At 39.3% G+C, this 15,044-nt stretch overlaps 1 protein-coding gene across 2 annotated transcripts in view; it reads left to right on the top strand.

Moving 5' to 3' along the window:
- The window catches only part of UTP15 (UTP15 small subunit processome component), a 19,652-nt gene extending 14,851 nt beyond the window's left edge, over positions 1-4,801 (top strand). For both annotated transcript variants that reach the window (XM_025892472.2, XM_025892473.2), the window contains exons 11-13: positions 442-575; positions 751-809; positions 1,698-4,801. In XM_025892472.2, the coding sequence (XP_025748257.1) occupies positions 442-575; positions 751-809; positions 1,698-1,915 (411 nt within the window). In that variant the 3' untranslated portion in view covers positions 1,916-4,801. The remainder of the gene's footprint in view (positions 1-441; positions 576-750; positions 810-1,697) is intronic.
- The last annotated feature ends 10,243 nt before the right edge of the window (positions 4,802-15,044 follow it).

Raw genomic sequence — 15,044 nt, 5'->3', positions numbered from 1 at the left:
CATATATATAGTATGCTCTCTGAGTCTGTGTGTGTGTGTGAGCATATGTACATATATAGTATGCTCTCTCTGTGAGAGAGTTTGTGTGTGTGTGTGCGTGTTTCAATTAAGACTGTAACTTTTTAGAGCAGTTTTAGCTTTACAGCAAAATTAAGGGGAAGGTACAGAGATTTCCCATAGACTCCCTACCCCCCACATGCATAGCCTCTCCTCTTATCAACATCCCCACCACAGTGCTACATTTGTTACAGTTGATGAACCTACAAGGGCATATTTTTAGAAGAATCATTTTATTACTTACCTTATGCATTACTGTACAGTTTATCAAAACTGTAAAGAGATAAATGTATTTAAATTTGGTAATTGTTAGTGAGTTCCAAGACTGTGATTTTTTTCCTGTGCTGTCTTATCTGCTCATGTTGACTCTGAAAATTTTTCTAGCCCAGTTGTACAGTAAAGACACCTGAGATTACAGTTTCCATCATAAAGGAGCTAAATCGAAGAGGAGTCCTTGCAAATGCCCTTGCAGGTCGGGATGAAAAGGAAATCAGTCGTGTTCTTAATTTTTTGATACGGTATGTCTTATGTCTATGAAACACATATTTTGCATCTGAACTCCTTCTTTATCTCAAATGAGAGACATTTACTTTTAGATTGACCTTTGTAGAGAACTGATGGAACAATTTAGTAAGTCTATTTTAAGGATTTTTTTTAAAGTTGGCAAGTTTCAGTAAAATTTTTGCTTTGTAGGAATCTGTCTCAGCCAAGATTTGCCCCTGTTTTGATCAATGCTGCTGAAATAATTATTGGTAAGTAGTTGTTAAAACTTGAAAAATCCGGGGTGCCTGGGTGGCTCAGTTGGTTAAGCATCTACCTTCAGCCCAGGTCATAATCCTGGGGTCCTGGGATCGACAGGCTCCTTGCTCAGCGGGGAGTCTGCTTCTCCCTCTCTCTCTGCCCCTCCTCCCCCCAACTGGTGCTCTCTTGCTGGCTTGCTCTCTCAAATAAATAAATGAAATCTTAAAAAAAAAAAACCAACAAAAAACTGGGGCACCTGGGTGGCTCAGTCGGTTAAGCATCTGCCTTTGGCATGGGTCATGATTCCAGGGTCCTAGGATCAAGCCCCACGTCGGGCTCTCTGCTCTGCGGGAGCCTGCTTCTCCCTCTCCCTGCCGCTCCTCCTCTTGTACTCTCTCGCTGTCAAATAAATAAACAAAATCTTAAAAAAAAACTTGAAAAATTCAAGCATGCTTATACAATAGAGTTGTCAAATAATAAAATCAAATAGATCACAATACCTTGTTTTTATCAATTCTCCAGTAACGATTGTCATGAAGAAAACAACCACATAAATCATTGTATTTTAAGGGAAGTAAAACATTTACAGTAGTTTGACTCTGAATTAGAGTTATTGTAATTAAATAACTTTTGCTTACACATCTACAATGACCATGACTATTTTTTAAGGGGAAAATGAAAGTAGGTCAGAAACTGCACACTGTACTTTCTGTAATTATGTCTTTTTGAAATACATTTATTCAGATGGATTGTTTCTTTTTGGTAAATCATAAATTGTAAAATAAGTACAGATTTTTCAGTGTGTTTATAGTTAATATTTTATACTTTTTGTAACTACTGCTGTTCATTTACTGTTTAGAAAGATACTTCTAGTTAATATGTTTTTTCTCTCTTTCTAGATATATATCTTCCTGTGATTGGTCAGTCACCTGTAGTTGATAAAAAGTTTTTGTTACTCCAAGGACTTGTAGAAAAGGAGATTGATTACCAAAGAGAACTCCTAGAAACCTTGGGGATGATGGATATGCTTTTTGCTACCATGACAAGGAAAGAAAGCACTTCGGTGTTGCAGCATACATCTGATGGCTTTCTAGAGAACAAGAAGGTGGAATCATAGTGTCTGCTTAATGAGACTTGTAAGAACAACTAACTTGAAATAGATTTGAGTCTATTAACTATTGGAAAGAGAATCTCTCTGATACATTAAAAGCCAAAAAACTATTCACAGAAGCAGTTTTATGGAAGAGACTGGAATATCTAGAATTGGAAAATAAGTACCTGTTTTAAGACATGGTTTTCCATGTAATATTTTGAATTATTTCATGGTATCTTCAGCTAGAAGATCTCAGTTGTCTTGGTCATAGTGTCCACCTTGGACAAAGTGATACTAATTTTAATACAGCAAAGTTCTTTATCAACATTTGGGTAGACATTCAGAATTCTGGAATGGGTTTCAACTGGGAATGCTGCCAAAGGGACAGGGCTTTATTTTTTACTTTTCTCCTGGAGAAACAACAGCAGCAGCAGCAAAAGAAATGGCAACAGCAAATAAATGTTCTCTTCACTCTGATCACTGTGGGATTTCCAGGCCCCTGCTGATCTTGCCTCCCTCATCTTGATGTTATCATTTATCCTAGGTCACGTGTTCTGCCTCTGCTGGTAATGGGACTGCATCTGCTCCAAATATGACAAATCAGTTGCCAGCTTTGAACAGTTTAACTCTGAACTAGTTAGACATGTATTCAGAGAGTGTGATGAGGCAGATCTGATACCTAAAAATTGCGCTCTCCATTCCAGATTTTTTTTTCATTCCTTTAGTCTTGACTGTTCTCATCAGAACAAGGTCTACAGATAGACCTTATTGCACCACGTTGTTTTTCCTTCTCAAGATGCAGTTTTTCTACCCAGTTTTCAACTTGCTTCAGGTCAGAGGAGTGATAAAATTTGCCATTTTTCTCATAATAAATAGCCTTTCAACCTTGTATACAGATGTTTGGAGCTTATCTTATAGCTCCCTACCCTTCTGAAAACCATTTTCTGTAATCTGTACTTAGATTTTGTTTCTCTAATCTCCACAATCATCTTGTGTTTTAGAACTGGAAGCTAGAGTAGCTTGTTTTGGAAAATAGTTTTGGTTTTATTTTTTTAAAGGACAATGTAAGTCACATTTTTTATAAAGATATTCTTATTTTCTTCTTGGCTTTCTGAGATATATGAATTCCTGATGGATAATCACTGGCTAGTGTTAGGTCACTGATTTCACATTTGCTACCTCTCCCACCTTCTCCCAATTCCTACTCCACCTCAAGTAGTTGATTTTCTGTAAGCAAACATTCCTTGTGTTAGAAGAACCCTTAGTTAAAGGAAGATTCTGTAATGAGAATCTCCTCTTAAAATTTAGTTCTGTGAATTCAGATTTTTCTTAAGGCAGAAAAAAATATTTCTGTGGTCTGGAAAGGGCATGTGCTCAAAAATAGGGCCTAGTTTCCCTTTCGTGAATTGATTTATGCAATCCTAACAGCACAGTGGCTTATAAGGAACCAGGAGTTTGCTTCCCTGAGTAATTATGACATTAGACAAGGTCAGAAACTGTCTTCATGTTGGAAGTGTTAATTTATTTAAATAAATTTTGTATTTAAAAACTTTTAAAAATATTTAACTTCATGAGTATGCTGGTAATTTCTGTATTAGTAAAAGTTAGAAGTCAAAATGTCATCTAAAACTAGCTGCCATCAAGTGTGTAACATGTGACAGGGGTTTTCCCATACATTATTTTATTTGAGTCTCATCGCAGCCATCCAGTGTGTTCTCATTTAAGGCTAAATTAGCCACAGTGGTTAGCCCACTCTTGAATTCCCCAACCTTGAGTGCTTCATCATCCTGGCACTGGGACTGGCCTGCCCTCTGGGGCCAAACCTAGTACTTCCCTTTAACAGGACTTCATTGAGTGCTGCAGTTCTTGGATGAAGTCAAGAATGAAGATGAATTTTCAAAAAGGTTATGCAACTTCCATAGCCATCGATACTGTATGGTAATTTCAGGAATAGTTTCTGTATTCATTGGGACAAACTAGTATTTGTTATTTAAAGTATTTAAACACAATTGGCATATTAGGCGTATTGTGGCATGTAGCATTGGTCTTTGGATTCTAATTTAAACTGGCTAACAGATTTTAAGACTTCTGAATTTTAGTTGAAAAGTATTTTAAAATGTTACTAAACCTGCAAAAATATTGACATGTTCTAGAGAATTTAGGAGCTCAGTGTACATTTATTATATGCATAAGAGTTAAGTACTTGGGAAGGTTTTGCTTGTTGGATCAAGTATTTGAAGTGCTATGTAGAAGAAAAATACTTTAAGCATATAAATGCTGTTTAATGGAATTTGAGTTGTAAGTGGGTTTGTTTAAAGAAATTTAAAATTTAGTGTATTCAACTTAAATCTACTCTATCAAACATGAATTAAAGGCCCCCTTGAAAGTGATTATTAAAATATACTCGTTTTATGGTTGGAATATTTATAAGTTAAACCTAAAACCTTAAGGAAAGTTTTCAAATGCTTAACAAATATCTATAAATTGGCTTTCCTATGAACAAAATGTTCCCCTCAGACACGAAAAGACATTGGTGACTAAGCTACATGCCTCTTTCCACTGACTGTAGTGAACTAGACTAGGGGTGGCATATCTGGCTCAAGCCCTGTCTAAGCCGAGAGATGTAATCGGGAATTATTATCAAATGCTTGGTCTAGGAAAATGTGGGATTCTGAGAATACTTTCTGGATTATCAATAGAGAAAGCTGCAGAGAGAAAGGAGAAGGAAACCTAAGTCCAGGGAAAAAATAAGCAAGACAAGGCCATCCTGCCTCAGCAGGTGAGGCTAGAGAAGAGAGAAACCATCATAGTTTGCAGCAGCTGTTGTTCCCTTCTGGTTGTACCTTAGGGATTTCCTCTGGGGTCCACGAGACTCTTTGGAATCCTTCTAATAAATTCTTTTTGCTTAGATGAATGTGAGTGGTTTCCTTTATTCACAACCAAATAGCTCCAAAGACAGTAGTTCACTAATCCTGATATTTATTGAGACATACACATTAGAGGTCAGGGAATTGGGGATATTGCAATGAACGATATAGACAAAATCCCTGTTCTCTTGGAACTCATATTCTTCTTGGGAGAGGTAGATGTTCAGTAAACAAGTAAAATGTATTGCGGGCCAGATGGTGATAAATGATACAGAGAAAAATCAGGCAGAGAAGGTTCTGAGATAAACTGTTTGTTGGGGGTGAGTAGGTTGCAGTTTTAAATAGAGAAGTGAGGGAGGCCCTCACTGGGGCTACAGTTGGGCAGAGGTCTTAAGGAAACTAAGAGAGATGCTTATTGATATTTAGGGGATGGGGTGGAAAGACCCCGAGGCAGAAGCATGCCTCGTGAGTTCTGAATATCAAGGTGGCTGGTTTAACTGACACAGAGCAAGCAAAAGAAGAGTCTAAGAAAGTCAGAAGGAATGGGATGGAAATGAGATGGTGTGTTTAGGCAGCTATTTGAGGGAACTTTACCATAAAGGGAAGCAAAAAAACTGGGCAATGGCTGATGGGATATGGGGTCAAGACTGTTCTAAAAAAATAACTTTAATGAGGTATAATTGGTACGCTATAAATTGCACATTTTAAAAGTTCAGTTTTATGTTTTGGCATGTGCACCCATGAGACCATCACTGAAAGCAAGATAAAGAGTAAAGTTCAGTTTTATGTTTTGGCATGTGCACCCGTGAGACCATCACTGAAAGCAAGATAAAGAGTATGTATCCCACGAAAAAATTTCCTCCTGCCCTTCTGTAATCCCTCCCTAGCTAGGCCCCACCCACTTAGGCAACCACTGATCTACTCTTGGTGCACTATAGATTTGCAGATTGGTTTGCATTTGCTATAATTTTATACAAATGGAATCATACGTAATTTATTTAGGATTGGGGGGACTGGCTTTTTTTTTTTTTTTTTAAAGATTGTATTCGACAGAGACACAGCAAGAGAGGGAACACAAGCAGTGGGAGAGGGAGAAGCAGACCTCCTGTGGAGCAGGGAGCCCGAAGTGGGGCTCGATCCCAGGACCCTGGGATCATGACCTGAGCCGAAGGCAGATGCTTAATGACTGAGCCACCCAGGCGCCCAGGGACTGGCTTTCACTTAGCATAAATGTTTTGAGATTTGCAATTCATTTGAGATTTAAACAAAAAAATTACAGAACAGAATGCTGATGGGGATAATCCTGCAGACTGAAATTGCAGTTATATAGGAGAGAGGGAGGCCAGTTGTTGGGGCAATGTTTTTGGGAGGGGATTTGGGGTCGAGTGCCCAAATGGAAGGGTTGTCTTAGATAGGAGAATGAATAGTTCGGGCGTTGTTCAAGAGGGAAGGCAAAGTATATAGGCACAGATGTAATGAGGCGTGTAGATGTGATGGTTAGGGCTTGTGGAAGTTTTTTACTGGCCACCTTCATTGGAAACAAGATAACCAGCTAAAACTGAGGTTGGTGGAGAAGTTTAGAGGTATTGGAAGTGAGAGAACAGAAGACATGATACACTCCTAGAAAGGTCAAGAGCTCAGACTTTGATCGGCCTGGGTTTGAATCTTAGCTACTCACTAGCTATGTGTCTTTGGACAAGTTACGTTACCATTTTGTATTTACTTTTCTTTGTCTGTTCATCAGACAACATCACATTGTTTGGTTGTGAGAAGTAAAAATATCTAGAATATTTCTGTTAGCTGTTACTATTTTGGGGAGAATGGATGAACTAGATAATGAAGTAGGACTACCAGCAGCACTAAGGGCCCACCTGAAATTAATGTCATGGATTTGAAGTGAGGCCTATCAGCATGATTGTGTATTTATTTTCTATTCACATTTGTTTAAGAGGGTGTAGATGTGGGATACCTTGAGACATGGACTTAACCAGCATTGGAGTTTTCATTGGTGAAAGAAAATAATCGAGAAAAGGACGAGGTAGTTGTTGAGATTTATGCGGTATGGTTATGATGGACTATGAATCCAAGCTGGGTAAGGAAATAAAATAATGAGTGAGGACAGTGAAAACATAGCTGGATCAATGGGCTGTTGGTTTGTGTGAAGTGTTAGTTTGTGTGGTAGACGTAGTGAGACACATGGAAGGTGCTGGTCAAAGAGCCAAGAATTATGACCGGAGGAATGTTGGAGACAGTGACAGCAAGCCAGGAGATAGAATGTTCAAGAAATGATGGGGAGTGGCCAGTGATCAGTGGAGACCAACAAGGTGGAGTATTAGGTATGCGGTCAGATGGCATGAAAGTCAAAGCTGAGGCTTTCCTGGGGAGTGGTGAGGGAGAGTGATCCATAATCAGCATCGAGGATCACCTACCGCACCTGTTAGGGCTGCTGTATGAGGGGTGTGGGAACATTAGTAGCACCTGGGCAAACTGGAGAGGAAGCTTGCTAACAATAACACACAAGAAGCTGGCCTTCCCCTCACTCCTGCCTTCCAAATCATGTGTGAATATATCTAATCGGTGGAACTCAGATTTGCATCCAGAGCATTATCTGCGAAGGAATCTGGGAAATGATGGTTTTTGAATTTGCAGCTCTGTAGTTCTGAAGGCAACCTAGAAGGATGGAGCAGCAGGTAAGGAAAGCAATCCATACAGTATTCTTCCTCAACTATTCTACACCCGTTTAAACATGCATGTATGCATGCCCTCACTTCTAAACAAATAGGAGCACGGTATACTTGCTCTTCTGCGTTTATTAGAGATTGCTCCATCTTAGTGCATATAGTTCTGCTGCATTCCTTTTTATGCTGGACTCCTATATCACTGTGCAGATAGAGGTGTCAATTTAATCAACGGGTACAAGATACAATGCTTATAATTGTTTTTCTGATATCTACAACTCAATGTTTCTGGAAGCTGTCTTTATTGCCCATTGAGAATTTTAATCAGGTGAAATTGAAACTGTGCATTAGGACAACTTAATAGGCTAGGTTGTCCTAATTCAGTTTCTTAATAGGTTAAGTTGTCCTAATGCAGTTTCAATTTTGCCTCTAGCTCACCATTAGTCCACGAGGTGGCAGTATTATTTCGAATACCAAGAGAAACCCACTTTTCCACAGTCCTTTCTCTGAATCAGGCTGGTGTTTCTTCGTAGAAAGCGGAGTTGTCTCACAAAACTAAGATATTTGGCTAGCGCTATGTTGACAAAGTGAGTTCAAAAACCATCTATAATTATTATTAGATGCTAACCAGAAATACAGAAATAATATCTAACCCAAGTCCTTCTTTGAATTAAAGATTAACCTTTTTAACAATGTAGACTAATGAAAAGAACAAAAACTGTATGATCCTGGGCCAGTCCCAGCTACTCTGGGACTCAGCTTCCATATCTGTCAAATGGGACTAATGTCCCCTCCCTTGCAGGACTGTTGCAAGAATAAATGTGATGATACATGAAAAATGTCTTACCTGCTTTACTGTGTTTTTCACATGTTTGTGATTATGGGAAGTCTTCCTTTCCTGCACTAGTTGGGAGCTTTTTCTTAGTTCCTCTGATTATTAACATCATTTAGACCACTTAGATAAGGGTTGAGTTGAAGTTTTGTTTTATACTGTTACAAAGGATGTTTTCTAAATAAATTAATCACATAAACTATAAAATGAGGGGTATAGGGGCACTTGGGTGACTCAGTCGGTTCAGCGTCTGCCTTCAGTTCAGGTCATGATCCCAGGATCCTGGGATTGAGTCCCGCATCGGGCTCCCCGCTCAGCAGGGAGTCTGCTTCTCCCTCTCCCCCTCCTCCCTGCTCATGCTCTCTCTCTCTCAAATAAATAAATAAAAATCTTTAAAAACATAAACATAAGGTTATTTAATCTTCACAACTTTCACACTCTGGAGTATGTACTATTTTCGTTAAAATTACTTTTTTTTGCAAATACATATTTCTGTACCATATAAAGTTAATAAAAATTAAACACACTTAAAAACAAGGTGGTAACTGTGTGAGGTGATGGACATGTTAATTAGTTTGGTTGTAGTAACCATGTCACTGCATATGTACATCAAATCATCACTTTGTATATCTTAATATATATAATTTTTATTTGTCAATTACACTTCGCTGAAGCTGGAAAGAATGAAAGAATGGGGGCGCCTGGGTGGCTCAGTCAGTTAAGTGTCTGGCTTCCACTCAGGTCATGATCCCAGGGTCCTGGGATCGAGTCCCGCATCGGGCTCCTTACTTGGTGGGGAACCTGCTTCTCCTTCTGCCTGCCGCTCCCCCTGCTTGTGTTCCCTCTCCCTGTCAAATAAATAAATAAAATCTTAAAAAAAGAAAAGAAAAATGAAAGAATGAACTACCTGAAAAAAAACAACAACGAAGAAGTAACCACCAATATAGAGGAAATTTAAACAACTTAGAACGGTATCTAACAAAACTTTATATAAATATATTTCAAAAGGTGGATCACAGGGGTGCCTGGGTGGCTCAGTTGTTAAGCGTCTGCCTTTGGCTCGGGTCATGATCCCAGGGTCCTGGGATCGAGCCCTGCATCGGGCTCCCTGCTCAGCGGGAGGCCTGCTTCTCTCTCTCCCACACCCTCTGCTGTGTTCCCTCTTTGACTGTGTCTCTCTCTGTCGAATAAATAAATAAAATCTTAAAAAAAAAAGCTGGATTACATGGATACTTTTTTAAAGTTTTTATTTAAATTCCAGTTAGTTAACATACAGTGTAATATTAGTTTCAGGTGTACAATATAGTGATTCATCACTTCCATATAATACCTGATGCTCATCACAAGTGCCCTCCTCAGTCCCCATCACCTATTTAACCCACCCCCTGCTCTGGTAACCATCAGTTTGTTCTCTATAGTTAAGAGTCTCTTTCTTGGTTTGTGTCTCTTTTTTCCCCCCTATTTTTGTTTTGTTTCTTAAATTCCACATGTGAGTGGAATCATATGGCATTTGTCTTTCTCTGACTTATTTTGTTTAGCATTATACTCTCTAGCTCCATCTATGTCATTGCGAATGGCAGGATTTCATCCTTTTTATGACTGAGTAATATTCCATTACACACACACACACACACACACACATATGTATATATACCACATGTTTATCATCAGTTGATGGATGTTTAGGCTCTCTCCATAGTTTGGCTATTGTAAATAATGCTGCAATAAACATCTGGGTACATGTATCACTTTGAAGTAATATTTTTTATCCTTTGGGTAAATACCTAGTAGAGTGATTGCTGTATCATAGGGTAGCTCTATTTTCAACTTTTTGAGGAACCTCCATACTGTTTTCCAGAGTGGCTGCAACAGCTTGCATTCCCACCAACAGTGTAGGAGGGTTCCCCTTTCTCCACAGACATGGATACTTGAAAATATAAATGAAAAAATAGGTTCCAAAGAGACAGAAAAATGAAACAGAACACTGACCAGGGAACTAATTGAGAATTTAATCTGAGAAGCTCTGGACTCAAATGTTTTATTAGTGAATTCTTTAAAACTTCCAAGGAACAGAAAATTCTAATGTATTTAAACTGATCTAGAACATTTTTTTAAGATTATTTATTTATTTATTTGAGAGAGAGAATGAGATAGAGAGAGAGAGCATGAGAAGGGAGAGGGTCAGAGGGAGAAGCAGACTCCCCGCTGAGCGGGGAGCCCGATGTGGGACTCGATCCCGGGACTCCAGGATCATGACCTGAGCCGAAGGCAGTTGCTTAACCAACTGAGCCACCCAGGCGCCCTGATCTAGAACTTAGAGAAGAAAACTTTCCATATAACTCTCTGAAGCCAGCATGACACAAATATTGACAAACCTTTTTGTAGGTTGTACTATTGTTGAAAGTATTTGCTGTTCTTCCTTGGAGACAGATTATAGTTCTTCACACAGTGTACATCTGGTTTACCTCTAGGACTTGAGACACTCCTCCTGGTGGTAGGATGATGCATCCCCACTGTGGAAATCAGGAAGTGGTCATGTAATGTGCCTTGGCCTATGAAATAAGGACAAAAGTGACATTGTGCCACTTATAACAGAAGCTTTTATTTATTTTTTTTAAAGATTTTATTTATTTATTTAACAGAGAGAGACACAGCGAGAGAGGGAACACAAGCAGGGGGAGAGGCAGAGGGAGAGGGAGAAGCAGGCTTCCCACTGAGCAGGGAGCCTGATGCGGGGCTCAATCCCATGACCGTGAGATCATGACCTGACCTGAAGGCAGATGCTTCACGACTGAGCCACCCAGGCACCCCTGGCAGAAGCTCTTAATTCCAGTTCATGGCTCACCTGGTCTCTCTCTCTTGCCATGACAACCAGCCACGTGCCAGATAAGTTCATCCCAGAGGGAATGTGCCATGGAGAAGAGACGCAGTAGTAGTACCCAGACGCAGTACTCATTCTAATGAGTAAGAATGAAACCTTCGATACTCTAAGCTACTGAGAATTGGGGATTGCTTGTTATCATAGCACAGCCTAGACTGCCCTGAATGATAAACTCCTCTTCCCCAACAAAAGAAAACTGTAAGCAAAATTCACTTATGAACATTAATGTTAAATCTTCAATTAATAAGAATAGTATTTCAGGCATACATTGTGGGAATAATATACTCCCAAGTAAGCCTCTAAACAGGTAGGTATGTTCCCCACTGATGACTTGGAGACCTCCCACTTTATGCGTGTAGGTTGCCATCTAAAGAAAAGGTAACATGGATTAGTTTGTAAAATATGTAAGTGACATTGTTCCCTCTCTCCCCCAACCTACTGTGTCAGTATCAAAAAAGAGTTAAGGGGGCGCCTGTGTCGCTCAGTCCTTAGGTGTCCAACTCTTGATTTTGGCTCAGGTCCTGATCTCATGGGTCATGGGTTTGAGCGCTGCCTCAGGTTCCATGCTCAGAAGGGAGTCTGCTTCTTTCTTTCTCCCTCTCCCCTACCCCTCCGTGCTCTGTCTCTCTCTAAAATAAATAAATAAATCTTAAAATAAAAAGAAGAAGAGTTAAGGGGAGCCTGGGTAGCTCAGTCAGTTAAGCGGCTTCCTGGGATTGAGTCCTGCAGCAGGGGGTTCCCTGCTCAGCAGGGAGTCTGCTTCTCCCTCTGCCTCTGCCCCTACTCCCCTCTTCCATTCTCACTCTCTTTCTCTCTCAAATACATTAAAAAAAAAAGTTAAGGCTTCAAAGGCTTCATGGTATCAAGATACCCTCAAGTGGGAAAATGCTTCTTAGAGCTGAGATATGGATGAAGAATATATTTATTTTTTTAGATTTTATTTATTATTTATTTGTCAGAGAGAGAGCGTGCACAAGCAGGGGGATCAGCAGGCAGGAGAAGCAGGCTCCCTGCTGAGCAAGGAGCCCGATGCAGGACTCCCTCCTAGGACCCTGGGATCATGACCTGAGCTGAAGGCAGACGCTTAACCGACTGAGCCACCCAGGCATCCCTGGATGAAGAATATATTTAATGAAAGTTCCTAGGGCTCATTGCCTTATAAAATTTCACGGTACAATGCTTCCCATGAGGACATAGGAAGTGGATATTACTCTTATTCTGCAAGTGGAGAATTTGAAATCGTTAACAGGGAACTCTGGTATGGATTCAGATCACTATGCTCCTGGTGCAGCTTGACTTGCTAATGTTTTCTTGTCAAAAATAAATCAACTGTTGCCTAAGTCAGTGAGTTTCTACTAAAAGTACTCTAATGTTTGTTGCAGTTTTTTTCTTTTTCCTTTAAGTAATAATGGATGTGGTGATTTCTATGTCACTAAAAGATGAATGCATCAGGCTTTTGTAAAGCATCCCCGAGAAGCAGTTGTCCCTGTGAATATCACATTGTCTCTGCTATTGCTGTAAGCAGCCCATGCGATCAGTGATCGATATTCTTAGAAAGCAGGACATGGAGGTCATCTGATAGAGGAACACCAATTTAATATTCAGCTCAACCAATATGAACTGTTATGTCAATAGTCTGAATAGTAACATAGACTAGTTTATTTCTGGATTTCTTTCTTAACCGTGTAGGAGATAAGGGTAGGCATCTCCTCGATCCATCCTGGAAAAACAGCAGTGAGAACAATATTTAGAATTTGAGTGGTGACTCACTTAAGTAGTGGCTGACATAAGGTTGAATTCGTAACAGAATCTATGAGAGGACAGGGACCGTAGGTGCCTTCCATACAGAGTCTGGCATACAGGGAGTGCCAAGTGTTTGCCGTTTGAAGGCTGAACTCTGAGGAGTCAAATGTCAGATTTGAGATGGGTGTGACCAGGGCTGCCAGAGAGGGAGGCGGCTTGCTCTCTTGGGACTAAACAAGGATGTGAGTCTTTGGTCTCTGGGGAACTCGACAAAAATGGAAGCTTCATGGACAGAAGGCTTTAAAACCCTACAGTTTATTTTGTTTTTATTTTGAAATAGTTTTAGACTTATCGAAAAGTTCCAAGAATGGTGCGGCTTTCCTCAGCTTCCCCTCATGTTAACAAGTTGGGTTGCTAACCACAGGACAAGTATCAAAACAAGGAAATTAACATTGGTGCAGTGCTAGTAACTAAAATATACCGGTTTATCCAGTTTTCTTCCTGATGTCCTTTCTCTGTTCTCGGATCCAGTCCAGGATCCGACATCACATACAGCTGTTGTGTCTCTTTAATATCCTCTGGTCTTTGATGGTTCCTCTGTCTTTCATGACCTTGAAACTTTTGATGAATGCTGGTCAGTTATTTTGTAGCATCTGTCTCAGTGTGGGCTGTCTGGTGTTTTCTCATGATGAGATTAGGCTACATGTTTTGGGCTAGAATACCACAGAAGCGATACCGTGTTTCTCTCAGAGTATCACATCAAGTCTACATGATGTCCATAGGCCCTATTGCTGCTGACGTTACTTTGATCCCTTAGTTAAGGCATTGTGAGCCAGGTTTCTCCACTTTTGTTATTTTTCCTTTGTATTTGAGAAATATTTGAGATTATACAAATATCCTGTTTCAGCTTAAACATTCACTAATTTCACCCACTACTTGTGGTTTTGGTTTGCATTTCCCTGACCATTAGTGATGTTGAGCACTTTTTCTTGTACCCGTTGGCCCCGTGTATGCCTTCTTTGGAAAAGTGTCTTTTCTCTTTTAAAATATGAGTATTTGTTTTTTTGCTGTTGAGTTGTATGAGTTTCTTATATATTTTAGATAGTAACTGCTTATCAAATAGAGGGTTTGCACAACTTTATGGACAAGCTCTTTGTAAGGGGTCAGTTAAAGAAGGATCTGTAAAACTTCTTTCTGAAAAGCCTTTTATTACTAACTTCTACTTCAAAATGTTATCGTTTTTAATCTTAGGTAATATGATGCTACTTAAATAAAAAAGACAATATTCCATTAATAATGAGAAGTGGCTGTTCAACTTGTGTATGCTATTGCTATCAAGAAATAGAAGTGATTTAATTTCTATACTTCATGAAGTTTTTGTTCTAATGTGTGAGTTCTTAACCTGTGGACCATTAATGGACTTTGGGGTAGACAAGAACTCCCTAGAAAGTAAGTGTAAAAATTGGTGAATATGAGTGAATGTGTATTATTTTGGGGTGAAGATCTGAGCTTTTTTTCAGATTTTCAAATGTGTTTGTGACCACACTCCCTTTCCCCCTGAAGCCTTCTGCTTTCATTAATCTAGTGAACAAACATAGATCATTCTTTCTTCCTTACTCAAACTTGAACCACTGGGTTTGGCAATGTTGATAGAGGCGGACAGAATAAACTTTAATTCAAGTTGATCATTTTGGTTGGAGAAAAACACGTCCCTACAATGGACAAAAGATGATAAGTTTCCCTTTTATGTTACCAACTGCATAGATTTGAATCAGCATTGTACCATGAGGTATGTTTAACTCACAGAGAAACAATTACATTTTGATGCCAACAGAAAAGCAAATAAGTGTTTGGTATGATTAATGATACTTCCCACTTGGGGCTTTAATCTTGCAGTGTGATGTTTACTTATTATGGTTTATACAATTTGTCATGTAGTCACCGTATCAAAGGTGAAAGTCAAATGCAGTAGGTTGAAGTTTTAAGGAGTACCATTTCCATTCTCCTCTGGAACACTTTTATCTTAAGCTGGTTCTTAGTACAGTTTATATTGTGTGGAGGAAGAATGCAATGTTTTATACTAAGTAATATTTTAAGGGTTTTATTTTGTATTTGCCACCAAAGTTATTTTAATGGCACATTTTAACGGTGC

This window comes from Callorhinus ursinus, unplaced genomic scaffold (genome assembly GCF_003265705.2).
Source record: "Callorhinus ursinus isolate GAN/ISIS: 27379988/994484 unplaced genomic scaffold, GSC_fseal_2.0 scaffold23, whole genome shotgun sequence".
Taxonomy (NCBI): domain Eukaryota; kingdom Metazoa; phylum Chordata; class Mammalia; order Carnivora; family Otariidae; genus Callorhinus; species Callorhinus ursinus.
The sequence above is the reverse complement of the archived record's forward strand: the minus strand, read 5'-3'. Positions and strand labels throughout refer to the sequence as shown.